The 26,572-nt window shown below is 55.4% G+C and overlaps 1 protein-coding gene across 1 annotated transcript in view; it reads right to left on the reverse strand.

Moving 5' to 3' along the window:
• The window catches only part of CCDC24 (coiled-coil domain containing 24), a 176,100-nt gene extending 150,459 nt beyond the window's left edge, over positions 1–25,641 (reverse strand). The window contains exons 1-2 of the mRNA XM_086954158.1: positions 25,574–25,641; positions 17,100–17,345 (exon numbers count right to left, since the gene is read on the reverse strand). Of these exons, the coding sequence (XP_086810284.1) occupies positions 17,100–17,267 (168 nt within the window). The 5' untranslated portion in view covers positions 17,268–17,345; positions 25,574–25,641. The remainder of the gene's footprint in view (positions 1–17,099; positions 17,346–25,573) is intronic.
• Positions 25,642–26,572: the final 931 nt, after the last annotated feature.

Genomic DNA, 26,572 nt, shown 5'->3' on the forward strand with positions numbered 1-26,572 from the left:
CTGGCAATAACCATGAAAGTAGAAGCAAAGCTGCAGCCAGCCCTGGCAATAACCATGAAAGTAGAAGCAAAGCTGCAGCCAGCCCTGGCAAAAACCATAAAAGGTAGAAGCAAAGCTGCAGCCAGCCCTGGCAATAACCGTGAAGGTAGAAACAAAGCTGCAGTCTAGCCCTGGCAATAACCATGAAAGTAGAAGCAAAGCTGCAGCCAGCCCTGGCAAAAACCATAAAAGGTAGAAGCAAAGCTGCAGCCAGCCCTGGCAATAACCGTGAAGGTAGAAACAAAGCTGCAGTCTAGCCCTGGCAATAACCATGAAAGTAGAAGCAAAGCTGCAGCCAGCCCTGGCAATAACCATGAAAGTAGAAGCAAAGCTGCAGCCAGCCCTGGCAAAAACCATAAAGGTAGAAGCAAAGCTGCAGCCAGCCCTGGCAATAACTGTGAAGGTAGAAACAAAGCTGCAGCCAGCCCTGGCAATAACCATAAAGGCAGAAGCAAAGCTGCAGTCCAGCCCCAGCAATAACCGTGAAGGTAGAAGCAAAGCTGCAGCCCAGCCCAGCAATAACCATGAAAGTAGAAGCAAAGCTGCAGCCAGTCCCAGCAATAACCATAAAGGTAGAAGCAAAGCTGCAGCCAGACCAGCAATAACCATGAAGGTAGAAACAAAGCTGCAGCCAGCCCCAGCAATAACCATGAAGGTAGAAACAAAGCTGCAGCCAGCCCTGGCAATAACCATGAAAGTAGAAGCAAAGCTGCAGCCAGCCTCGGCAATAACCATGAAGGTAGAAGCAAAGCTGCAGCCTGCCCTGGCAATAACCGTGAAGGTAGAAACAAAGCTGCAGCCAGCCCCGGCAATAACCATGAAGGTAGAAGCAAAGCTGCAGCCAGCCCCGGCAAAAACCATGAAGGTAGAAGCAAAGCTGCAGCCCAGCCCTGGCAATAACCGTGAAAGTAGAAGCAAAGCTGCAGCCAGTCCCAGCAATAACCATGAAGGTAGAACCAAAGCTGCAGCCAGACCAGCAATAACCATGAAGGTAGAAGCAAAGCTTCAGCCAGACCAGCAATAACCATAAAGGCCGAAGCAAAGCTGCAGCCAGCCCTGGCAATAACCGTGAAGGTAGAAACAAAGCTGCAGTCCAGCCCTGGCAATAACCATGAAAGTAGAAGCAAAGCTGCAGCCAGCCCTGGCAATAACCATGAAAGTAGAAGCAAAGCTGCAGCCAGCCCTGGCAAAAACCATAAAGGTAGAAGCAAAGCTGCAGCCAGCCCTGGCAATAACCATGAAGGTAGAAGCAAAGCTGCAGCCAGTCCCAGCAATAACCATAAAGGCAGAAACAAAGCTGCAGCCTGCCCTGGCAAAAACCATAAAGGTAGAAGCAAAGCTGCAGCCAGCCCTGGCAATAACCGTGAAGGTAGAAACAAAGCTGCGGTCCAGCCCTGGCAAGAACCATGAAAGTAGAAGCAAAGCTGCAGCCAGCCCAGCAATAACCATAAAGGCAGAAACAAAGCTGCAGCCAGCCCTGGCAATAACCGTGAAGGTAGAAACAAAGCTGCAGTCCAGCCCTGGCAATAACCATGAAAGTAGAAGCAAAGCTGCAGCCAGTCCCAACAATAACCATAAAGGCTGAAGCAAAGCTGCAGCCAGCCCTGGCAATAACCGTGAAGGTAGAAACAAAGCTGCAGTCCAGCCCTGGCAATAACCATGAAAGTAGAAGCAAAGCTGCAGCCAGCCCTGGCAATAACCATGAAAGTAGAAGCAAAGCTGCAGCCAGCCCTGGCAAAAACCATAAAGGTAGAAGCAAAGCTGCAGCCAGCCCTGGCAATAACCGTGAAGGTAGAAACAAAGCTGCAGTCCAGCCCTGGCAATAACCATGAAAGTAGAAGCAAAGCTGCAGCCAGCCCCAGCAATAACCATAAAGGCAGAAGCAAAGCTGCAGCCAGCCCTGGCAATAACCGTGAAGGTAGAAACAAAGCTGCAGTCCAGCCCTGGCAATAACCGTGAAGGTAGAAACAAAGCTGCAGTCCAGCCCTGGCAATAACCATGAAAGTAGAAGCAAAGCTGCAGCCAGCCCTGGCAATAACCATAAAGGCAGAAGCAAAGCTGCAGCCTGCCCTGGCAAAAACCATAAAGGTAGAAGCAAAGCTGCAGCCAGCCCTGGCAATAACCATGAAGGTAGAAGCAAAGCTGCAGCCAGTCCCAGCAATAACCATAAAGGCAGAAGCAAAGCTGCAGCCTGCCCTGGCAAAAACCATAAAGGTAGAAGCAAAGCTGCAGCCAGCCCTGGCAATAACAATGAAGTTAGAAGCAAAGCTGCATTCAGCCCCTGCAATAACCCCAAAAAGGAACCAGCAAAGCTGCAGTCCAGCCCCAGCAAAAACCATAAAGGTAGAAGCAAAGCTGCAGCCAGTCCAGCAATAACAATGAAGTTAGAAGCAAAGCTGCATTCAGCCCCTGCAATAACCCCAAAAAGGAACCAGCAAAGCTGCAGTCCAGCCCCAGCAAAAACCATAAAGGTAGAAGCAAAGCGGCAGCCAGTCCCAGCAATAACCACGAAGGTAGAAGCAAAGCGGCAGCCAGTCCCAGCAATAACCATGAAAGTAGAAGCAAACCTGCAGCCAGTCCCAGCAATAACCATCAAGGTAGAAGCAAAGCTGCAGCCAGACCAGCAATAACCATAAAGGTAGAAGCAAAGCTGCAGCCAGACCAGCAATAACCATGAAAGTAGAAGCAAACCTGCAGCCAGTCCCAGCAATAACCATAAAGGCAGAAGCAAAGCTGCAGCCAGTCCCAGCAATAACCATAAAGGTAGAAGCAAAGCTGCAGCCAGCCCCAGCAATAACAATGAAGGTAGAAGCAAAGCTGCAGCCCAGCCCCAGCAATAACCATGAAGGTAGAAACAAAGCTGCAGTCCAGCCCTGGCAATAACCATGAAAGTAGAAGCAAAGCTGCAGCCATACCAGCAATAACCATGAAGGTAGAAACAAAGCTGCAGCCAGTCCCAGCAATAACCATAAAGGTAGAAGCAAAGCTGCAGCCAGCCCTGGCAATAACCATGAAGGTAGAAACAAAGCTGCAGCCAGACCAGTAATAACCATGAAGGTAGAAACAAAGCTGCAGCCAGACCAGCAATAACCATGAAGGTAGAAACAAAGCTGCAGCCAGCCCTGGCAATAACCATGAAAGTAGAAGCAAAGCTGCAGCCAGCCCCAGCAATAACAATGAAGGTAGAAGCAAAGCTGCAGACCAGCCCTGGCAATAACCGTGAAGGTAGAAGCAAAGCTGCAGCCCAGCCCAGCAATAACCATGAAAGTAGAAGCAAAGCTGCAGCCAGTCCCAGCAATAACCATAAAGGTAGAAGCAAAGCTGCAGCCAGCCCTGGCAATAACCATGAAAGTAGAAGCAAAGCTGCAGCCAGCCTCGGCAATAACCATGAAGGTAGAAGCAAAGCTGCAGCCTGCCCTGGCAATAACCGTGAAGGTAGAAACAAAGCTGCAGCCAGCCCCGGCAATAACCATGAAGGTAGAAGCAAAGCTGCAGCCAGCCCCGGCAAAAACCATGAAGGTAGAAGCAAAGCTGCAGCCCAGCCCTGGCAATAACCGTGAAAGTAGAAGCAAAGCTGCAGCCAGTCCCAGCAATAACCATGAAGGTAGAAGCAAAGCTGCAGCCAGACCAGCAATAACCATGAAGGTAGAAGCAAAGCTTCAGCCAGACCAGCAATAACCATAAAGGCCGAAGCAAAGCTGCAGCCAGCCCTGGCAATAACCGTGAAGGTAGAAACAAAGCTGCAGTCCAGCCCTGGCAATAACCATGAAAGTAGAAGCAAAGCTGCAGCCAGCCCTGGCAATAACCATGAAAGTAGAAGCAAAGCTGCAGCCAGCCCTGGCAAAAACCATAAAGGTAGAAGCAAAGCTGCAGCCAGCCCTGGCAATAACCATGAAGGTAGAAGCAAAGCTGCAGCCAGTCCCAGCAATAACCATAAAGGCAGAAGCAAAGCTGCAGCCTGCCCTGGCAAAAACCATAAAGGTAGAAGCAAAGCTGCAGCCAGCCCTGGCAATAACCGTGAAGGTAGAAACAAAGCTGCAGTCCAGCCCTGGCAATAACCATGAAAGTAGAAGCAAAGCTGCAGCCAGCCCAGCAATAACCATAAAGGCAGAAACAAAGCTGCAGCCAGCCCTGGCAATAACCATGAAGGTAGAAACAAAGCTGCTGTCCAGCCCTGGCAATAACCATGAAAGTAGAAGCAAAGCTGCAGCCAGTCCCAACAATAACCATAAAGGCCGAAGCAAAGCTGCAGCCAGCCCTGGCAATAACCGTGAAGGTAGAAACAAAGCTGCAGTCCAGCCCTGGCAATAACGATGAAAGTAGAAGCAAAGCTGCAGCCAGCCCTGGCAATAACCATGAAAGTAGAAGCAAAGCTGCAGCCAGCCCTGGCAAAAACCATAAAGGTAGAAGCAAAGCTGCAGCCAGCCCTGGCAATAACCGTGAAGGTAGAAACAAAGCTGCAGTCCAGCCCTGGCAATAACCGTGAAGGTAGAAACAAAGCTGCAGTCCAGCCCTGGCAATAACCGTGAAGGTAGAAACAAAGCTGCAGCCAGCCCTGGCAATAACCATAAAGGCGGAAGAAAAGCTGCAGCCTGCCCTGGCAAAAACCATAAAGGTAGAAGCAAAGCTGCAGCCAGCCCTGGCAATAACCATGAAGGTAGAAGCAAAGCTGCAGCCAGTCCCAGCAATAACCATAAAGGCAGAAGCAAAGCTGCAGCCAGCCCTGGCAATAACCGTGAAGGTAGAAACAAAACTGCAGTCCAGCCCTGGCAATAACCATGAAAGTAGAAGCAAAGCTGCAGCCAGTCCCAACAATAACCATAAAGGCAGAAGCAAAGCTGCAGCCAGCCCTGGCAATAACCGTGAAGGTAGAAGCAAAGCTGCAGCCTGCCCGGCAAAAACCATAAAGGTAGAAGCAAAGCTGCAGCCAGCCCTGGCAAAAACCATAAAGGTAGAAGCAAAGCTGCAGCCAGCCCTGGCAATAACCGTGAAGGTAGAAACAAAGCTGCAGTCCAGCCCTGGCAATAACCATGAAAGTAGAAGCAAAGCTGCAGCCAGCCCTGGCAATAACCATGAAAGTAGAAGCAAAGCTGCAGCCAGCCCTGGCAAAAACCATAAAGGTAGAAGCAAAGCTGCAGCCAGCCCTGGCAATAACCGTGAAGGTAGAAACAAAGCTGCAGTCCAGCCCTGGCAATAACCATGAAAGTAGAAGCAAAGCTGCAGCCAGCCCTGGCAATAACCATGAAAGTAGAAGCAAAGCTGCAGCCAGCCCTGGCAAAAACCATAAAGGTAGAAGCAAAGCTGTAGCCAGCCCTGGCAATAACCGTAAAGGTAGAAACAAAGCTGCAGTCCAGCCCTGGCAATAACCATGAAAGTAGAAGCTAAGCTGCAGCCAGCCCCAGCAATAACCATAAAGGCAGAAGCAAAGCTGCAGCCAGCCCTGGCAATAACCGTGAAGGTAGAAACAAAGCTGCAGTCCAGCCCTGGCAATAACCGTGAAGGTAGAAACAAAGCTGCAGCCAGACCAGCAATAACCATGAAGGTAGAAACAAAGCTGCAGCCAGACCAGCAATAACCATGAAGGTAGAAACAAAGCTGCAGCCAGCCCTGGCAATAACCATGAAAGTAGAAGCAAAGCTGCAGCCAGCCCCAGCAATAACAATGAAGGTAGAAGCAAAGCTGCAGACCAGCCCCAGCAATAACAATGAAGGTAGAAGCAAAGCTGCAGACCAGCCCTGGCAATAACCGTGAAGGTAGAAGCAAAGCTGCAGCCCAGCCCAGCAATAACCATGAAAGTAGAAGCAAAGCTGCAGCCAGTCCCAGCAATAACCATAAAGGTAGAAGCAAAGCTGCAGCCAGACCAGCAATAACCATGAAGGTAGAAACAAAGCTGCAGCCAGCCCTGGCAATAACCATGAAAGTAGAAGCAAAGCTGCAGGCAGTCCCAGCAATAACCATGAAAGTAGAAGCAAAGCTGCAGCCAGCCCCAGCAATAACCATGAAGGTAGAAACAAAGCTGCAGCCAGCCCTGGCAATAACCATGAAAGTAGAAGCAAAGCTGCAGCCAGCCTCGGCAATAACCATGAAGGTAGAAGCAAAGCTGCAGCCTGCCCTGGCAATAACCGTGAAGGTAGAAACAAGGCTGCAGCCAGCCCCGGCAATAACCATGAAGGTAGAAGCAAAGCTGCAGCCAGCCCCGGCAAAAACCATGAAGGTAGAAGCAAAGCTGCAGCCCAGCCCTGGCAATAACCGTGAAAGTAGAAGCAAAGCTGCAGCCAGTCCCAGCAATAACCATGAAGGTAGAAGCAAAGCTGCAGCCAGACCAGCAATAACCATGAAGGTAGAAGCAGAGCTTCAGCCAGACCAGCAATAACCATAAAGGCCGAAGCAAAGCTGCAGCCAGCCCTGGCAATAACCGTGAAGGTAGAAACAAAGCTGCAGTCCAGCCCTGGCAATAACCATGAAAGTAGAAGCAAAGCTGCAGCCAGCCCTGGCAATAACCGTGAAGGTAGAAACAAAGCTGCAGTCCAGCCCTGGCAATAACCATGAAAGTAGAAGCAAAGCTGCAGCCAGCCCAGCAATAACCATAAAGGCAGAAACAAAGCTGCAGCCAGCCCTGGCAATAACCGTGAAGGTAGAAACAAAGCTGCAGTCCAGCCCTGGCAATAACCATGAAAGTAGAAGCAAAGCTGCAGCCAGTCCCAACAATAACCATAAAGGCCGAAGCAAAGCTGCAGCCAGCCCTGGCAATAACCGTGAAGGTAGAAACAAAGCTGCAGTCCAGCCCTGGCAATAACCATGAAAGTAGAAGCAAAGCTGCAGCCAGCCCTGGCAATAACCATGAAAGTAGAAGCAAAGCTGCAGCCAGCCCTGGCAAAAACCATAAAGGTAGAAGCAAAGCTGTAGCCAGCCCTGGCAATAACCATGAAAGTAGAAGCAAAGCTGCAGCCAGCCTCGGCAATAACCATGAAGGTAGAAGCAAAGCTGCAGCCTGCCCTGGCAATAACCGTGAAGGTAGAAACAAAGCTGCAGCCAGCCCCGGCAATAACCATGAAGGTAGAAGCAAAGCTGCAGCCAGCCCCGGCAAAAACCATGAAGGTAGAAGCAAAGCTGCAGCCCAGCCCTGGCAATAACCGTGAAAGTAGAAGCAAAGCTGCAGCCAGTCCCAGCAATAACCATGAAGGTAGAAGCAAAGCTGCAGCCAGACCAGCAATAACCATGAAGGTAGAAGCAGAGCTTCAGCCAGACCAGCAATAACCATAAAGGCCGAAGCAAAGCTGCAGCCAGCCCTGGCAATAACCGTGAAGGTAGAAACAAAGCTGCAGTCCAGCCCTGGCAATAACCATGAAAGTAGAAGCAAAGCTGCAGCCAGCCCAGCAATAACCATAAAGGCAGAAACAAAGCTGCAGCCAGCCCTGGCAATAACCGTGAAGGTAGAAACAAAGCTGCAGTCCAGCCCTGGCAATAACCATGAAAGTAGAAGCAAAGCTGCAGCCAGTCCCAACAATAACCATAAAGGCCGAAGCAAAGCTGCAGCCAGCCCTGGCAATAACCGTGAAGGTAGAAACAAAGCTGCAGTCCAGCCCTGGCAATAACCATGAAAGTAGAAGCAAAGCTGCAGCCAGCCCTGGCAATAACCATGAAAGTAGAAGCAAAGCTGCAGCCAGCCCTGGCAAAAACCATAAAGGTAGAAGCAAAGCTGCAGCCAGCCCTGGCAATAACCGTGAAAGTAGAAGCTAAGCTGCAGCCAGCCCCAGCAATAACCATAAAGGCAGAAGCAAAGCTGCAGCCAGCCCTGGCAATAACCGTGAAGGTAGAAACAAAGCTGCAGTCCAGCCCTGGCAATAACCGTGAAGGTAGAAACAAAGCTGCAGCCAGACCAGCAATAACCATGAAGGTAGAAACAAAGCTGCAGCCAGACCAGCAATAACCATGAAGGTAGAAACAAAGCTGCAGCCAGCCCTGGCAATAACCATGAAAGTAGAAGCAAAGCTGCAGCCAGCCCCAGCAATAACAATGAAGGTAGAAGCAAAGCTGCAGACCAGCCCCAGCAATAACAATGAAGGTAGAAGCAAAGCTGCAGACCAGCCCTGGCAATAACCGTGAAGGTAGAAGCAAAGCTGCAGCCCAGCCCAGCAATAACCATGAAAGTAGAAGCAAAGCTGCAGCCAGTCCCAGCAATAACCATAAAGGTAGAAGCAAAGCTGCAGCCAGACCAGCAATAACCATGAAGGTAGAAACAAAGCTGCAGCCAGCCCTGGCAATAACCATGAAAGTAGAAGCAAAGCTGCAGGCAGTCCCAGCAATAACCATGAAAGTAGAAGCAAAGCTGCAGCCAGCCCCAGCAATAACCATGAAGGTAGAAACAAAGCTGCAGCCAGCCCTGGCAATAACCATGAAAGTAGAAGCAAAGCTGCAGCCAGCCTCGGCAATAACCATGAAGGTAGAAGCAAAGCTGCAGCCTGCCCTGGCAATAACCGTGAAGGTAGAAACAAAGCTGCAGCCAGCCCCGGCAATAACCATGAAGGTAGAAGCAAAGCTGCAGCCAGCCCCGGCAAAAACCATGAAGGTAGAAGCAAAGCTGCAGCCCAGCCCTGGCAATAACCGTGAAAGTAGAAGCAAAGCTGCAGCCAGTCCCAGCAATAACCATGAAGGTAGAAGCAAAGCTGCAGCCAGACCAGCAATAACCATGAAGGTAGAAGCAGAGCTTCAGCCAGACCAGCAATAACCATAAAGGCCGAAGCAAAGCTGCAGCCAGCCCTGGCAATAACCGTGAAGGTAGAAACAAAGCTGCAGTCCAGCCCTGGCAATAACCATGAAAGTAGAAGCAAAGCTGCAGCCAGCCCTGGCAATAACCGTGAAGGTAGAAACAAAGCTGCAGTCCAGCCCTGGCAATAACCATGAAAGTAGAAGCAAAGCTGCAGCCAGCCCAGCAATAACCATAAAGGCAGAAACAAAGCTGCAGCCAGCCCTGGCAATAACCGTGAAGGTAGAAACAAAGCTGCAGTCCAGCCCTGGCAATAACCATGAAAGTAGAAGCAAAGCTGCAGCCAGTCCCAACAATAACCATAAAGGCCGAAGCAAAGCTGCAGCCAGCCCTGGCAATAACCGTGAAGGTAGAAACAAAGCTGCAGTCCAGCCCTGGCAATAACCATGAAAGTAGAAGCAAAGCTGCAGCCAGCCCTGGCAATAACCATGAAAGTAGAAGCAAAGCTGCAGCCAGCCCTGGCAAAAACCATAAAGGTAGAAGCAAAGCTGTAGCCAGCCCTGGCAATAACCATGAAAGTAGAAGCAAAGCTGCAGCCAGCCTCGGCAATAACCATGAAGGTAGAAGCAAAGCTGCAGCCTGCCCTGGCAATAACCGTGAAGGTAGAAACAAAGCTGCAGCCAGCCCCGGCAATAACCATGAAGGTAGAAGCAAAGCTGCAGCCAGCCCCGGCAAAAACCATGAAGGTAGAAGCAAAGCTGCAGCCCAGCCCTGGCAATAACCGTGAAAGTAGAAGCAAAGCTGCAGCCAGTCCCAGCAATAACCATGAAGGTAGAAGCAAAGCTGCAGCCAGACCAGCAATAACCATGAAGGTAGAAGCAGAGCTTCAGCCAGACCAGCAATAACCATAAAGGCCGAAGCAAAGCTGCAGCCAGCCCTGGCAATAACCGTGAAGGTAGAAACAAAGCTGCAGTCCAGCCCTGGCAATAACCATGAAAGTAGAAGCAAAGCTGCAGCCAGCCCAGCAATAACCATAAAGGCAGAAACAAAGCTGCAGCCAGCCCTGGCAATAACCGTGAAGGTAGAAACAAAGCTGCAGTCCAGCCCTGGCAATAACCATGAAAGTAGAAGCAAAGCTGCAGCCAGTCCCAACAATAACCATAAAGGCCGAAGCAAAGCTGCAGCCAGCCCTGGCAATAACCGTGAAGGTAGAAACAAAGCTGCAGTCCAGCCCTGGCAATAACCATGAAAGTAGAAGCAAAGCTGCAGCCAGCCCTGGCAATAACCATGAAAGTAGAAGCAAAGCTGCAGCCAGCCCTGGCAAAAACCATAAAGGTAGAAGCAAAGCTGCAGCCAGCCCTGGCAATAACCGTGAAGGTAGAAACAAAGCTGCAGTCCAGCCCTGGCAATAACCATGAAAGTAGAAGCAAAGCTGCAGCCAGCCCCAGCAATAACCATAAAGGCAGAAGCAAAGCTGCAGCCAGCCCTGGCAATAACCGTGAAGGTAGAAACAAAGCTGCAGTCCAGCCCTGGCAATAACCGTGAAGGTAGAAACAAAGCTGCAGTCCAGCCCTGGCAATAACCATGAAAGTAGAAGCAAAGCTGCAGCCAGCCCTGGCAATAACCATAAAGGCAGAAGCAAAGCTGCAGCCTGCCCTGGCAAAAACCATAAAGGTAGAAGCAAAGCTGCAGCCAGCCCTGGCAATAACCATGAAGGTAGAAGCAAAGCTGCAGTCCAGCCCTGGCAATAACCATGAAAGTAGAAGCAAAGCTGCAGCCAGCCCAGCAATAACCATAAAGGCAGAAACAAAGCTGCAGCCAGCCCTGGCAATAACCGTGAAGGTAGAAACAAAGCTGCAGTCCAGCCCTGGCAATAACCATGAAAGTAGAAGCAAAGCTGCAGCCAGTCTCAACAATAACCATAAAGGCAGAAGCAAAGCTGCAGCCAGCCCTGGCAATAACCGTGAAGGTAGAAGCAAAGCTGCAGCCTGCCCGGCAAAAACCATAAAGGTAGAAGCAAAGCTGCAGCCAGCCCTGGCAAAAACCATAAAGGTAGAAGCAAAGCTGCAGCCAGCCCTGGCAATAACCGTGAAGGGAGAAACAAAGCTGCAGTCCAGCCCTGGCAATAACCATGAAAGTAGAAGCAAAGCTGCAGCCAGCCCTGGCAATAACCATGAAAGTAGAAGCAAAGCTGCAGCCAGCCCTGGCAAAAACCATAAAGGTAGAAGCAAAGCTGCAGCCAGCCCTGGCAATAACCGTGAAGGTAGAAACAAAGCTGCAGTCCAGCCCTGGCAATAACCATGAAAGTAGAAGCAAAGCTGCAGCCAGCCCTGGCAATAACCATGAAAGTAGAAACAAAGCTGCAGCCAGCCCTGGCAAAAACCATAAAGGTAGAAGCAAAGCTGCAGCCAGCCCTGGCAATAACCGTGAAGGTAGAAACAAAGCTGCAGTCCAGCCCTGGCAATAACCATGAAAGTAGAAGCAAAGCTGCAGCCAGCCCCAGCAATAACCATAAAGGCAGAAGCAAAGCTGCAGCCAGCCCTGGCAATAACCGTGAAGGTAGAAACAAAGCTGCAGTCCAGCCCTGGCAATAACCGTGAAGGTAGAAACAAAGCTGCAGTCCAGCCCTGGCAATAACCATGAAAGTAGAAGCAAATCTGCAGCCAGCCCTGGCAATAACCATAAAGGCAGAAGCAAAGCTGCAGCCAGCCCTGTCAATAACCATAAAGGCAGAAGCAAAGCTGCAGCCAGCCCTGGCAATAACCGTGAAGGTAGAAACAAAGCTGCAGTCCAGCCCTGGCAATAACCGTGAAGGTAGAAACAAAGCTGCAGTCCAGCCCTGGCAATAACCGTGAAGGTAGAAACAAAGCTGCAGTCCAGCCCTGGCAATAACCATGAAAGTAGAAGCAAAGCTGCAGCCAGTCCCAACAATAACCATAAAGGCAGAAGCAAAGCTGCAGCCAGCCCTGGCAATAACCGTGAAGGTAGAAGCAAAGCTGCAGCCTGCCCTGGCAATAACCGTGAAGGTAGAAACAAAGCTGCAGTCCAGCCCTGGCAATAACCATGAAAGTAGAAGCAAAGCTGCAGCCAGTCCCAACAATAACCATAAAGGCAGAAGCAAAGCTGCAGCCAGCCCTGGCAATAACCGTGAAGGTAGAAGCAAAGCTGCAGCCTGCCCGGCAAAAACCATAAAGGTAGAAGCAAAGCTGCAGCCAGCCCTGGCAAAAACCATAAAGGTAGAAGCAAAGCTGCAGCCAGCCCTGGCAATAACCGTGAAGGTAGAAACAAAGCTGCAGTCCAGCCCTGGCAATAACCATGAAAGTAGAAGCAAAGCTGCAGCCAGCCCTGGCAATAACCATGAAAGTAGAAGCAAAGCTGCAGCCAGCCCTGGCAAAAACCATAAAGGTAGAAGCAAAGCTGCAGCCAGCCCTGGCAATAACCGTGAAGGTAGAAACAAAGCTGCAGTCCAGCCCTGGCAATAACCATGAAAGTAGAAGCAAAGCTGCAGCCAGCCCTGGCAATAACCATGAAAGTAGAAGCAAAGCTGCAGCCAGCCCTGGCAAAAACCATAAAGGTAGAAGCAAAGCTGCAGCCAGCCCTGGCAAAAACCATAAAGGTAGAAACAAAGCTGCAGTCCAGCCCTGGCAATAACCATGAAAGTAGAAGCAAAGCTGCAGCCAGCCCTGGCAATAACCATGAAAGTAGAAGCAAAGCTGCAGCCAGTCCCAACAATAACCATAAAGGCAGAAGCAAAGCTGCAGCCAGCCCTGGCAATAACCGTGAAGGTAGAAGCAAAGCTGCAGCCTGCCCTGGCAATAACCGTGAAGGTAGAAACAAAGCTGCAGTCCAGCCCTGGCAATAACCATGAAAGTAGAAGCAAAGCTGCAGCCAGTCCCAACAATAACCATAAAGGCAGAAGCAAAGCTGCAGCCAGCCCTGGCAATAACCGTGAAGGTAGAAGCAAAGCTGCAGCCTGCCCGGCAAAAACCATAAAGGTAGAAGCAAAGCTGCAGCCAGCCCTGGCAAAAACCATAAAGGTAGAATCAAAGCTGCAGCCAGCCCTGGCAATAACCGTGAAGGTAGAAACAAAGCTGCAGTCCAGCCCTGGCAATAACCATGAAAGTAGAAGCAAAGCTGCAGCCAACCCTGGCAATAACCATGAAAGTAGAAGCAAAGCTGCAGCCAGCCCTGGCAAAAACCATAAAGGTAGAAGCAAAGCTGCAGCCAGCCCTGGCAATAACCGTGAAGGTAGAAACAAAGCTGCAGTCCAGCCCTGGCAATAACCATGAAAGTAGAAGCAAAGCTGCAGCCAGCCCTGGCAATAACCATGAAAGTAGAAGCAAAGCTGCAGCCAGCCCTGGCAAAAACCATAAAGGTAGAAGCAAAGCTGCAGCCAGCCCTGGCAAAAACCATAAAGGTAGAAACAAAGCTGCAGTCCAGCCCTGGCAATAACCATGAAAGTAGAAGCAAAGCTGCAGCCAGCCCTGGCAATAACCATGAAAGTAGAAGCAAAGCTGCAGCCAGCCCTGGCAAAAACCATAAAGGTAGAAGCAAAGCTGCAGCCAGCCCTGGCAATAACCGTGAAGGTAGAAACAAAGCTGCAGTCCAGCCCTGGCAATAACCATGAAAGTAGAAGCAAAGCTGCAGCCAGCCCCAGCAATAACCATAAAGGCAGAAGCAAAGCTGCAGCCAGCCCTGGCAATAACCGTGAAGGTAGAAACAAAGCTGCAGTCCAGCCCTGGCAATAACCGTGAAGGTAGAAACAAAGCTGCAGTCCAGCCCTGGCAATAACCATGAAAGTAGAAGCAAAGCTGCAGCCAGCCATGGCAATAACCATAAAGGCAGAAGCAAAGCTGCAGCCAGCCCTGGCAATAACCATGAAAGTAGAAGCAAAGCTGCAGCCAGCCCTGGCAATAACCATGAAGGTAGAAGCAAAGCTGCAGCCAGTCCCAGCAATAACCATAAAGGCAGAAGCAAAGCTGCAGCCTGCCCTGGCAAAAACCATAAAGGTAGAAGTAAAGCTGCAGCCAGCCCTGGCAATAACCATGAAGGTAGAAGCAAAGCTGCAGCCTGCCCTGGCAATACCCATAAAGGCAGAAGCAAAGCTGCAGCCAGCCCTGGCAATACCCATAAAGGTATAAGCAAAGCTGCAGCCAGCCCTGGCAATAACCATGAAAGTAGAAGCAAAGCTGCAGTTAGCCCTGGCAATAACCATGAAAGTAGAAGCAAAGCTGCAGCCAGCCCTGGCAATAACCATAAAGGCAGAAGCAAAGCTGCTGCCAGCCCTGGCAATAACCATAAAGGCAGAAACAAAGCTGCAGTCCATCCCTGGCAATAACCGTGAAGGTAGAAACAAAGCTGCAGTCCAGCCCTGGCAATAACCATGAAAGTAGAAGCAAAGCTGCAGCCAGCCATGGCAATAACCATAAAGGCAGAAGCAAAGCTGCAGCCAGCCCTGGCAATAACCATGAAAGTAGAAGCAAAGCTGCAGCCAGCCCTGGCAATAACCATGAAGGTAGAAGCAAAGCTGCAGCCAGTCCCAGCAATAACCATAAAGGCAGAAGCAAAGCTGCAGCCTGCCCTGGCAAAAACCATAAAGGTAGAAGTAAAGCTGCAGCCAGCCCTGGCAATAACCATGAAGGTAGAAGCAAAGCTGCAGCCTGCCCTGGCAATACCCATAAAGGCAGAAGCAAAGCTGCAGCCAGCCCTGGCAATACCCATAAAGGTATAAGCAAAGCTGCAGCCAGCCCTGGCAATAACCATGAAAGTAGAAGCAAAGCTGCAGTTAGCCCTGGCAATAACCATGAAAGTAGAAGCAAAGCTGCAGCCAGCCCTGGCAATAACCAAAAAGGCAGAAGCAAAGCTGCAGCCAGCCCTGGCAATAACCGTGAAGGTAGAAACAAAGCTGCAGCCCAGCCCTGGCAATAACCATGAAGGTAGAAGCAAAGCTGCAGCCAGTCCCAGCAATAACCATAAAGGCAGAAGCAAAGCTGCAGCCTGCCCTGGCAAAAACCATAAAGGTAGAAGTAAAGCTGCAGCCAGCCCTGGCAATAACCATGAAGGTAGAAGCAAAGCTGCAGCCAGTCCCAGCAATAACCATAAAGGCAGAAGCAAAGCTGCAGCCTGCCCTGGCAATAACCGTGAAGGTAGAAACAAAGCTGCAGTCCAGCCCTGGCAATAACCATGAAAGTAGAAGCAAAGCTGCAGCCAGCCCAGCAATAACCATAAAGGCAGAAACAAAGCTGCAGCCAGCCATGGCAATAACCGTGAAGGTAGAAACAAAGCTGCAGTCCAGCCCTGGCAATAACCATGAAAGTAGAAGCAAAGCTGCAGCCAGTCCCAGCAATAACCATAAAGGCAGAAGCAAAGCTGCAGCCAGCCCTGGCAATAACCGTGAAGGTAGAAGCAAAGCTGCAGCCCAGCCCCAGCAATAACCATAAAGGTAAAAGCAAACCTGCAGCCAGTCCCAGCAATAACAATGAAGGTAGAAGCAAACTTACAGACTCCTTCCTTCCTTTCACAGTGCAGGGCAGAAACATCAGAAGCCCCACAGGAGGTGGAGTCAGCATTGTGGAGGGAAGGCACAGGCCTGGGGCACTCTGTTAACATGCCTCCTTCTCTTCTTTCACAGTGCAAGGCAGAGACATCAGATGCACCACAGGGTGGAGCCAGCATTGTGGAAGGCAGGCACAGCCCTATTCAGGTCCCAGGTGCAACTCCTCCCTCTCATCTAGATGCAGATCTCTCTATTCACCACTGGGCAGACTCACCCTGTCTCTTAGAATCCCCCAGCCCTGTCACTCACAAAACCAGGCAAAGGAATACACAACCTAGCAGAGGCAGGCTTGGATAGTTAGACAAGCAAATACCTACTTTCTAAAAGTGGTATTTTCAAACACAGAATGTTAAAACCAACTTCACTAAAATATGTATTTTATCATTCTGAGTTCAGGCATACTAAACTAGAATTTCTACTATGTTCCCAGAGTCAGTTAAGACTATTAGATATAATAATCTAACTGCCCATTCTGGCCTATAGAGAACTGGTAGCCTTGCAATAGGGAAAAACGAAAATGGCTGTAATTTACTATTAGGACGTGCAACACACACGAGGGCATGTCCTACCTTATACTTGAAATGCACCTTGCCCTTGGGCCTACCATAAAGGTGTCGGGTATGAGGAAAAGAGAAGTTATAGGGACTGTCAAGTGGGTGCACTTGCACAGTCAGCATGGCAGTACCAGATTGCCCACAGGCTCTGCAATGGCAGACCTTAGACACATTTTACAAGTCTACGTCTGTGGGTGGCACAACCAGTGCTGCAAGCCCATCAGCATTTGGTTTACAAGCCCTGGGCACACTTGGTGCACTGTACTAGGGTCTAAAAGTAGACCAAAACAACAAATCATGGACTCCCGAATTCATATATTAATTTGCAATAGGGAGCATATGCACTTGAGCACTGATCAGCAGTGGTAAAGTGCCTAGAGCCATAAAACCAACAAAAACAGGTCAGACAAAATACAGGAGGAAGGCAAAAAGTTCGGGGATGACCCTGCAAAAAGGGCTAAGTCCAACAAGGTGGCACAGAATGTTTACACCTAATGTTTCTGGACGGTGGTTTCTTGTAGCACATCAGACAGAACAGCCATCCTAGAGTCAATATTTCTCAGGTCAGCTGGGTACCTCGTTTGCAGAATGAGGCCCAGAAGGAAGAAACGTGGGTTTGATAACAATAGTCTTCGAGACCTTGAGAACCAATGCAGACGACAGGCCCGCTATGGAAATCAAAACTGCTTCTCAGCAAAGGAGGTGGCAAAATCCCTTGGAAAAATTCTCCCTTTGAACACAAAATACCGACTGCTGGGGGAAAACCTTGCAGAAGCTTTTTCAAGCTGTGCATTAATAGAAACAGGGCACATGCTTTTCAAAAGCAGCTGGTGTCATTCTGAAGCTTTAATACAGATGGGGCAGGCACATGCAGATCACTGTAGCAGCAGCCACGTTAGCTTTAGTTTACAAGTGAAGACAATGACCAGTTGCCTGGCTCTCTGCACTGCTGTTCTGTGTTAATCCAAGACTTGCTTCTGGGGAGCTGGTGGGCACAGCTGTGGTGCCCTCGGCAGAGAGACAAACAATAAGGCACACAAATCAACCACCCACAGGAAAAAAAGCAGAAAACGGTATCTATGATAGACAGCTACCTGGAAATGTAACGCTAAGGTATGTGTTATAGGGACTATGAAGTACAGGTGGATGACATTCGATTCTTAGACTACGCCGGGCAGAAACTCCACCTCCAAATATTACAACAGCTGCACTTCACGCATTAACGATAAGTCACACAGCTTACCTCTGCATGCAGCTCAAGGCTGAAGTCCACGGCGGCCTCTCCAAGAATCGTCTTAACCTCAGGCCTCTCGCTCTGCGGCACATGCTCTTCCACGAGTCGCCAGAGGGAGGGTGGTGGCTCCAGAACCTCCCCAAATCCACTGTCGCGGTCATCGCCATGTCCAATCATGGCAAAGGATCATCTATGCGTCCACCACGACACAGGGCCTCAGCCCTTCACATCTGAAGGAAAGCCTTGGGCTGCCGTCTGCCAATAGGAAATCACAGTAGAAAGAAAGTGAAAGAGTAGCTTAAATTGAAGAAAATAAAGAAAACTGCCACCTAAAAGATAAGCAAAGAAACATGCACAAAAGAGCGACTATTTACAGATTTGAGTGCTAAAGCTCCGCCCTGTAATGGATTCTACAGAAGTATAGCGATGCACAGGTTCATCTCTGAACACCTGAAAGAGATGCGTTACATATAGTACCTAAAACAACCTATCAATGAATAATGCTGCCGACAATCAGCGTGGTACCCAGGACTGGAGACCTCCACCAAACCTCCTACCCTTGCACCATCCTAAAAAAGCCCACCACCTGCGTTAAACAGCCACAAATATGTTCAAAGTTTAGCTTTAGATGCTGGCTCTCAGGTGACCCCAGCAGTGCTCAGAGCCTCTCCACCCCTCAGGTGTCCCCAGCAGTGCTCAGAGCCTCTCCCCCCCTCAGGTGACCCCAGCAGTGCTCAGAGACCCCAGCAGTGCTCAGAGCCTCTCCCCCCCTCAGGTGACCCCAGTAGGCGGAGAATAGGCGGGAGATCTTTTTCCTACCTGGGCCCAACGCTGTGGAACTCACTACCTATTCATATACGCAAGGAGGAAAGCTATATGACTTTCAGGAAAAGCGTAAAAACCTGGCTATTCAATAAATAAATGCTTTGACGCTCTCTCTCCAGTGGTATTGTGTTCTTGCGAGTCCGGCGCCGGGAAACCCTTTGTGGGTAGCTGTGCACCTTACAAGTGCTATAAAATAAATAAATAAATAGTGCTCAGAGCCTCTCCCCCCCTCAGGTGTCCCCAGCAGTGCTCAGAGCCCCCCCCCCAGGTGTCCCCAGCAGTGCTCAGAGCCTCTTCACCCCTCAGGTGACCTCAGCAGTGCTCAGAGCAGCCCCCCCCTCAGGTGACCCCAGCCAGCTCAGAGCCACCCCCCCCCCAGTTGACCCCAGCAGTGCTCAGAGCAGCCCCCCCTTCAGGTGACCCCTGCAGTGCTCAGAGCAGCCCCCCTCAGGTGACCACAGCAGTGCTCAGAGCCTCTCCCCCCCTCAGGTGTCCCCAGCAGTGCTCAGAGCCTCTCCCCCCCTCAGGTGACCCCAGCAGTGCTCAGAGCCCCCCCCCCCCAGGTGTCCCCAGCAGTGCTCAGAGCCTCTTCACCCCTCAGGTGACCTCAGCAGTGCTCAGAGCAGCCCCCCCCCTCGGCTGACCCCAGCAGTGCTCAGAGCCACCCCCCCCCCCAGTTGACCCCAGCAGTGCTCAGAGCAGCCCCCCTTCAGATGACCCCTGCATTGCTCAGAGCAGCCCCCCTCAGGTGATCCCAGCAGTGCTCACAGCAGCCCCCTCTTTGGTGACCCCAGCAGTGCTCAGAGCCCCCCTCAGGTGACCCCAGCAGTGCTCAGAGCCCCCCCCCCCCCTCAGGTGACCCCAGCAGTGCTCAGAGCCCCCCTCAGGTGACCCCAGCAGTGCTCAGAGCCCCCCCCCCTCAGGTGACCACAGCAGTGCTCAGAGCCTCTCCCCCCCTCAGGTGTCCACAGCAGTGCTCAGAGCAGACCCCCTCAGGTGACCACAGCAGTGCTCAGAGCAGACCCCCTCAGGTGACCACAGCAGTGCTCAGAGCAAACCCCCTCAGGTGACCCCAACAGTGCTCAGAGCCCCCCCTCTGGTAACCCCAGCAGTGCTCAAAGAGAGCATCCCCCCTCAGGGGACCCCAGCAGTGCTCAGAGCCACCCCCTCAGGTGACCCCAGCAGTGCTCAGAGCAGCCCCCCCCCCAGGCGACCCTGGCAGTGCTCAGAGCCCCCCTCAGGTGACCCCAGCAGTGCTCAGAGCAGCCCCCCCCCCTCAGGTGATCCCAGCAGTGCTCAGCGCCCCCCCTTAGGTGACCCCAGCAGCGCTCAGAGCAACCCCCCCTCAGGTGAGCTAAGCAGTGCTCAGAGCAGCCCCCCCTTCGGTGACCCCAGCAGTGCTCAGAATCCCCCCCTCCGGTGACCCCTGCAGTGCTTAGAGCAGCCCACCCCTTCAGGTGACCCCAACAGTGCTCAGAGCCCCCCACCCCTCAGGTGACCCCAGCAGTGCTCAGAGCCCCCCCCCCTCAGGTGACCCCCGCAGTGCTCAGAGCAGCCCCCCCCTCAGGGACCCCAGCAGTGCTCAGAGCAGCCCCCCCCTCAGGTGACCCCAGCAGTGCTCAGAGCAGCCCCCCCCCCTCAGGTGACCCCAGCAGTGCTCAGAGCAGCCCCCCCCCCCTCAGGTGACCTAAGCAGTGCTCAGAGCAGCCCCCCTCACGTGATCCCAGCAGTGCTCACAGCAGCCCCCCCTTTGGTGACCCCTGCAGTGCTCAGAGCAACCCCCCCTCAGGTGACCCCAGCAGTGCTCAGAGCCCCCCTCCCCCTCTGGTGACCCCAGCAGTGCTCAGAGCCCCCCTCCTCCTCTGGTGACCCCAGCAGTGCTCAGAGCCCCCCTCCCCCTCAGGTGACCCCGGCAGTGCTCAGAGCAGCCCCCCTTCAGATGACCCCTGCAGTGCTCAGAGCAGCCCCCCTCAGGTGATCCCAGCAGTGCTCACAGCAGCCCCCCCTTTGGTGACCCCTGCAGTGCTCAGAGCAACCCCCCTCAGGTGACCCCAGCAGTGCTCAGAGCCCCCCTCCCCCTCTGGTGACCCCAGCAGTGCTCAGAGCCCCCCTCCTCCTCTGGTGACCCCAGCAGTGCTCAGAGCCCCCCTCCCCCTCTGGTGACCCCAGCAGTGCTCAGAGCCCCCCTCCCCCTCTGGTGACCCCAGCAGTGCTCAGAGCCCCCCTCCCCCTCTGGTGACCCCAGCAGTGCTCAGAGCCCGTCTCCCCCTCTGGTGACCCCAGCAGTGCTCAGAGCCCCCCTCCCCCTCTGGTGACCCCAGCAGTGCTCAGAGCCCCCTCCTCCTCTGGTGACCCCAGCAGTGCTCAGAGCCCCCCTCCCCCTCTGGTGACCCCAGCAGTGCTCAGAGCAGCCCCCCCTTCAGATGACCCCTGCAGTGCTCAGAGCAACCCCCCCTCAGGTGACCCCAGCAGTGCTCAGAGCCCCCCTCCCCCTCTGGTGACCCCAGCAGTGCTCAGAGCCCCCCTCCTCCTCTGGTGACCCCAGCAGTGCTCAGAGCCCCCCCCCCTCTGGTGACCCCAGCATTGCCCAGAGCCCCCCTCCTCTGGTGACCCCCAGCATTGCTCAGAGCAGTCGTCCCCCCCCCTCAGGTGACCCCAGCAGTGCTCAGAGCCGCCCCCTCCTCTGGTGACCCCAGAAGTGCTCAGAGCCCCCCTCCCCCTCTGGTGACCCCAGAAGTGCTCAGAGCCCCCCTCCCCCTCTGGTGACCCCAGCAGTGCTCAGAGCCCCCCTCCCCCTCTGGTGACCCCAGCAGTGCTCAGAGCCCGTCTCCCCCTCTGGTGACCCCAGCAGTGCTCAGAGCCCCCCTCCCCCTCTTGTGACCCCAGCAGTGCTCAGAGCCCCCCTCCTCCTCTGGTGACCCCAGCAGTGCTCAGAGCCCCCCTCCCCCTCTGGTGACCCCAGCAGTGCTCAGAGCCCCCCCCCCCTCTGGTGACCCCAGCAGTGCTCAGAGCCCCCCTCCTCCTCTGGTGACCCCAGCAGTGCTCAGAGCCCCCCTCCCCCTCTGGTGACCCCAGCAGTGCTCAGAGCCCCCCTCCCCCTCTGGTGACCCCAGCAGTGCTCAGAGCCGCCCCCTCCTCCTCTGGTGAACCCAGCAGTGCTCAGAGCTCCCCTCCCCCTCTGGTGACCCCAGCAGTGCTCAGAGCCCGTCTCCCCCTCTGGTGACCCCAGCAGTGCTCAGAGCCCCCCTCCCCCTCTGGTGACCCCAGCAGTGCTCAGAGCCCCCCTCCCCCTCTGGTGACCCCAGCAGTGCTCAGAGCCGCCCCCTCCTCCTCTGGTGACCCCAGCAGTGCTCAGAGCCCCCCTCCCCCTCTGGTGACCCCAGCAGTGCTCAGAGCCCCCCTCCCCCTCTGGTGACCCCAGCAGTGCTCAGAGCCCCCCTCCCCCTCTGGTGACCCCAGCAGTGCTCAGAGCCGCCCCCTCCTCCTCTGGTGACCCCAGCAGTGCTCAGAGCCCCCCTCCCCCTCTGGTGACCCCAGCAGTGCTCAGAGCCCGTCTCCCCCTCTGGTGACCCCAGCAGTGCTCAGAGCCCCCCTCCCCCTCTGGTGACCCCAGCAGTGCTCAGAGCCCCCCTCCCCCTCTGGTGACCCCAGCAGTACTCAGAGCCGCCCCCTCCTCCTCTGGTGACCCCAGCAGTGCTCAGAGCCCCCCTCCCCCTCTGGTGACCCCAGCAGTGCTCAGAGGCCCCCCCCCCCCCTCTGGTGACCCCAGCAGTGCTCAGAGCAGTCGTCCCCCCCCTCAGGTGACCCCAGCAGTGCTCAGAGCCGCCCCCTCCTCTGGTGACCCCAGCAGTGCTCAGAGCCCCCCTCCTCCTCTGGTGACCCCAGCAGTGCTCAGAGCCCCCCTCCCCCTCAGGTGATCCCAGCAGTGCTCAGAGCCCCCCTCCCCCTCTGGTGACCCCAGCAGTGCTCAGAGCCCCCCTCCCCCTCTGGTGACCCCAGCAGTGCTCAGAGCCGCCCCCTCCTCCTCTGGTGACCCCAGCAGTGCTCAGAGCCCCCCTCCCCCTCTGGTGACCCCAGCAGTGCTCAGAGCCCCCCTCCCCCTCTGGTGACCCCAGCAGTGCTCAGAGCCCGTCTCCCCCTCTGGTGACCCCAGCAGTGCTCAGAGCCCCCCTCCCCCTCTGGTGACCCCAGCAGTGCTCAGAGCCCCCCTCCTCCTCTGGTGACCCCAGCAGTGCTCAGAGCCCCCCTCCCCCTCTGGTGACCCCAGCAGTGCTCAGAGCCCGTCTCCCCCTCTGGTGACCCCAGCAGTGCTCAGAGCCCCCCTCCCCCTCTGGTGACCCCAGCAGTGCTCAGAGCCCGTCTCCCCCTCTGGTGACCCCAGCAGTGCTCAGAGCCCCCCTCCCCCTCTGGTGACCCCAGCAGTGCTCAGAGCCCCCCTCCTCCTCTGGTGACCCCAGCAGTGCTCAGAGCCCCCCTCCCCCTCTGGTGACCCCAGCAGTGCTCAGAGCCCCCCTCCCCCTCTGGTGACCCCAGCAGTGCTCAGAGCCCCCCTCCCCCTCTGGTGACCCCAGCAGTGCTCAGAGCCCCCCTCCTCCTCTGGTGACCCCAGCAGTGCTCAGAGCCCCCCCCCCCTCTGGTGACCCCAGCAGTGCTCAGAGCCCGTCTCCCCCTCTGGTGACCCCAGCAGTGCTCAGAGCCCCCCTCCTCCCCTGGTGACCCCAGCAGTGCTCAGAGCCCCCCTCCCCCTGGTGACCCCAGCAGTGCTCAGAGCCCCCCTCCCCCTCTGGTGACCCCAGCAGTGCTCAGAGCCCCCCTCCTCCTCTGGTGACCCCAGCAGTGCTCAGAGCCCCCCTCCCCCTCTGGTGACCCCAGCAGTGCTCAGAGCCCCCCTCCCCCTCTGGTGACCCCAGCAGTGCTCAGAGCCCCCCTCCCCCTCTGGTGACCCCAGCAGTGCTCAGAGCCCCCCTCCTCCTCTGGTGACCCCAGCAGTGCTCAGAGCCCCCCTCCCCCTCTGGTGACCCCAGCAGTGCTCAGAGCCCCCCTCCTCCCCTGGTGACCCCAGCAGTGCTCAGAGCCCCCCTCCCCCTGGTGACCCCAGCAGTGCTCAGAGCCCCCCTCCCCCTCTGGTGACCCCAGCAGTGCTCAGAGCCCCCCTCCTCCTCTGGTGACCCCAGCAGTGCTCAGAGCCCCCCTCCCCCTCTGGTGACCCCAGCAGTGCTCAGAGCCCCCCTCCCCCTCTGGTGACCCCAGCAGTGCTCAGAGCCCCCCTCCTCCTCTGGTGACCCCAGCAGTGCTCAGAGCCCCCCTCCTCCTCTGGTGACCCCAGCAGTGCTCAGAGCCCCCCTCCCCCTCTGGTGACCCCAGCAGTGCTCAGAGCCCCCCTCCCCCTCTGGTGACCCCAGCAGTGCTCAGAGCCCCCCTCCCCCTCTGGTGACCCCAGCAGTGCTCAGAGCCCCCCTCCCCCTCTGGTGACCCCAGCAGTGCTCAGAGCCCCTCTCCCCCCTCTGGTGACGCCAGCATTGCTCAGAGCCCCCCTCCCCCTCTGGTGACCCCAGCAGTGCTCAGAGCCCCCCTCCCCCTCTGGTGACCCCAGCAGTGCTCAGAGCCCCCCTCCCCCTCTGGTGACCCCAGCAGTGCTCAGAGCCCCCCTCCCCCTCTGGTGACCCCAGCAGTGCTCAGAGCCCCCCCCCCCTCTGGTGACCCCAGCAGTGCTCAGAGCCCCCCTCCTCCTCTGGTGACCCCAGCAGTGCTCAGAGCCCCCCTCCCCCTCTGGTGACCCCAGCAGTGCTCAGAGCCCCCCTCCCCCTCTGGTGACCCCAGCAGTGCTCAGAGCCGCCCCCTCCTCCTCTGGTGAACCCAGCAGTGCTCAGAGCTCCCCTCCCCCTCTGGTGACCCCAGCAGTGCTCAGAGCCCGTCTCCCCCTCTGGTGACCCCAGCAGTGCTCAGAGCCCCCCTCCCCCTCTGGTGACCCCAGCAGTGCTCAGAGCCCCCCTCCCCCTCTGGTGACCCCAGCAGTGCTCAGAGCCGCCCCCTCCTCCTCTGGTGACCCCAGCAGTGCTCAGAGCCCCCCTCCCCCTCTGGTGACCCCAGCAGTGCTCAGAGCCCCCCTCCCCCTCTGGTGACCCCAGCAGTGCTCAGAGCCCCCCTCCCCCTCTGGTGACCCCAGCAGTGCTCAGAGCCGCCCCCTCCTCCTCTGGTGACCCCAGCAGTGCTCAGAGCCCCCCTCCCCCTCTGGTGACCCCAGCAGTGCTCAGAGCCCCCCTCCCCCTCTGGTGACCCCAGCAGTGCTCAGAGCCCCCCTCCTCCCCTGGTGACCCCAGCAGTGCTCAGAGCCCCCCTCCCCCTGGTGACCCCAGCAGTGCTCAGAGCCCGTCTCCCCCTCTGGTGACCCCAGCAGTGCTCAGAGCCCCCCTCCCCCTCTGGTGACCCCAGCAGTGCTCAGAGCCCGTCTCCCCCTCTGGTGACCCCAGCAGTGCTCAGAGCCCCCCTCCCCCTCTGGTGACCCCAGCAGTGCTCAGAGCCCCCCCCCCCTCTGGTGACCCCAGCAGTGCTCAGAGCCCCCCTCCTCCTCTGGTGACCCCAGCAGTGCTCAGAGCCCCCCTCCCCCTCTGGTGACCCCAGCAGTGCTCAGAGCCCCCCTCCCCCTCTGGTGACCCCAGCAGTGCTCAGAGCCCGTCTCCCCCTCTGGTGACCCCAGCAGTGCTCAGAGCCCCCCTCCCCCTCTGGTGACCCCAGCAGTGCTCAGAGCCCCCCTCCCCCTCTGGTGACCCCAGCAGTGCTCAGAGCCCCCCTCCTCCTCTGGTGACCCCAGCAGTGCTCAGAGCCCCCTCCTCCTCTGGTGACCCCAGCAGTGCTCAGAGCCCCCCTCCTCCTCTGGTGACCCCAGCAGTGCTCAGAGCCCCCCTCCCCCTCTGGTGACCCCAGCAGTGCTCAGAGCCCCCCTCCCCCTCTGGTGACCCCAGCAGTGCTCAGAGCCCGTCTCCCCCTCTGGTGACCCCAGCAGTGCTCAGAGCCCCCCTCCCCCTCTGGTGACCCCAGCAGTGCTCAGAGCCCGTCTCCCCCTCTGGTGACCCCAGCAGTGCTCAGAGCCCCCCTCCCCCTCTGGTGACCCCAGCAGTGCTCAGAGCCCCCCTCCCCCTCTGGTGACCCCAGCAGTACTCAGAGCCGCCCCCTCCTCCTCTGGTGACCCCAGCAGTGCTCAGAGCCCCCCTCCCCCTCTGGTGACCCCAGCAGTGCTCAGAGCCCCCCTCCCCCTCTGGTGACCCCAGCAGTACTCAGAGCCCCCCCTCTGGTGACCCCAGCAGTGCTCAGAGCCCCCCTCCTCCTCTGGTGACCCCAGCAGTGCTCAGAGCCCCCCTCCCCCTCTGGTGACCCCAGCAGTGCTCAGAGCCCCCCTCCTCCTCTGGTGACCCCAGCAGTGCTCAGAGCCCCCCTCCCCCTCTGGTGACCCCAGCAGTGCTCAGAGCCCCCCTCCCCCTCTGGTGACCCCAGCAGTACTCAGAGCCGCCCCCTCCTCCTCTGGTGACCCCAGCAGTGCTCAGAGCCCCCCTCCCCCTCTGGTGACCCCAGCAGTACTCAGAGCCCCCCCTCTGGTGACCCCAGCAGTGCTCAGAGCCCCCCTCCTCCTCTGGTGACCCCAGCAGTGCTCACCCCCTCACCTTCATGCGGGTCCCGCGGGGGCTGCCAAAAGCAGAGACCTTCTTCCTGTTTGACATGGTCTCATAGCAACCGATCCGTGACGCCATCACGCAGAGCGTCGTCAGTCACCGCGTATTGCGGGCTGGGCTCTGAAAGCGCAGGGCGACGTCACCGGCGTGTCGGACACGCCCCCCCGTACGTCAGCTGTGCGATCGCCTGTGACCAATCATTTCGAGGACTCGAGCCCGGTGCCGCGGTCTGCGCAGAGCGAACTCTGCGCGTGACGCTGCGCGCGCGACACATGGAAGCAACGAGCACGTGACTCAGCCGCCTCAATAAGGTCCATGAGTGAAGCCCCGGATGAGGCTCCAGAGTCACCAGAGCCCCGGGCTGAGGCCGCAAAGACACCCGCGCGGATTCAACACAAAGACGGATCGCTGTTTTTATTTTATTGTAATTACAATAAAAGGAAACTCTGATTTGTGAACGATGGGGCCTGATGGGAAAATCACTGAGAGCAACTTCGAGTTTACTCTGTAAAATAAAAAGCTGCATCGTGACGTGTTGTGATTTCCAGCGGAGTTTCATTCTTCCAGATGTTTCTCTGCAGCCTTGATTGGCCCTGAGCAGGGAGCCCACAGATCTTCAGGAAGTGACGTCAGATCTGAAGCCTCACATACATGTTCAGCAGGTGCATCATGAGTACCTTGGAGCACATCTCGAGGGCACTTGCACCCTCCTGATTTAGGCAGAAGAGTCACACTTTTGTAGCTACACAAAAAAAACAACGGTGCCTTTTGTCAGCGTAAAGCTTCCTCTGGTCATAATGCTTTATAAGAAAAAATAGTGATATATAAATTATTATAGCGCCTCCTCAGAGTTACTAAGCGCTATATAAATGCTATTTATTTCATGCAAATACTGGGGGAAAGCAACACACCTGAGGTTCTTACTGTGCATGCATGGCTCCTGAACAGAGCCTGAGCAAAGTGAAAAGCTGCCTCTTAAGTAGGTGTGAA

The sequence above is a fragment of the Lissotriton vulgaris genome, chromosome 1_1, assembly GCF_964263255.1.
Source record: "Lissotriton vulgaris chromosome 1_1, aLisVul1.2, whole genome shotgun sequence".
NCBI classification, from domain to species: Eukaryota; Metazoa; Chordata; class Amphibia; order Caudata; family Salamandridae; genus Lissotriton; species Lissotriton vulgaris.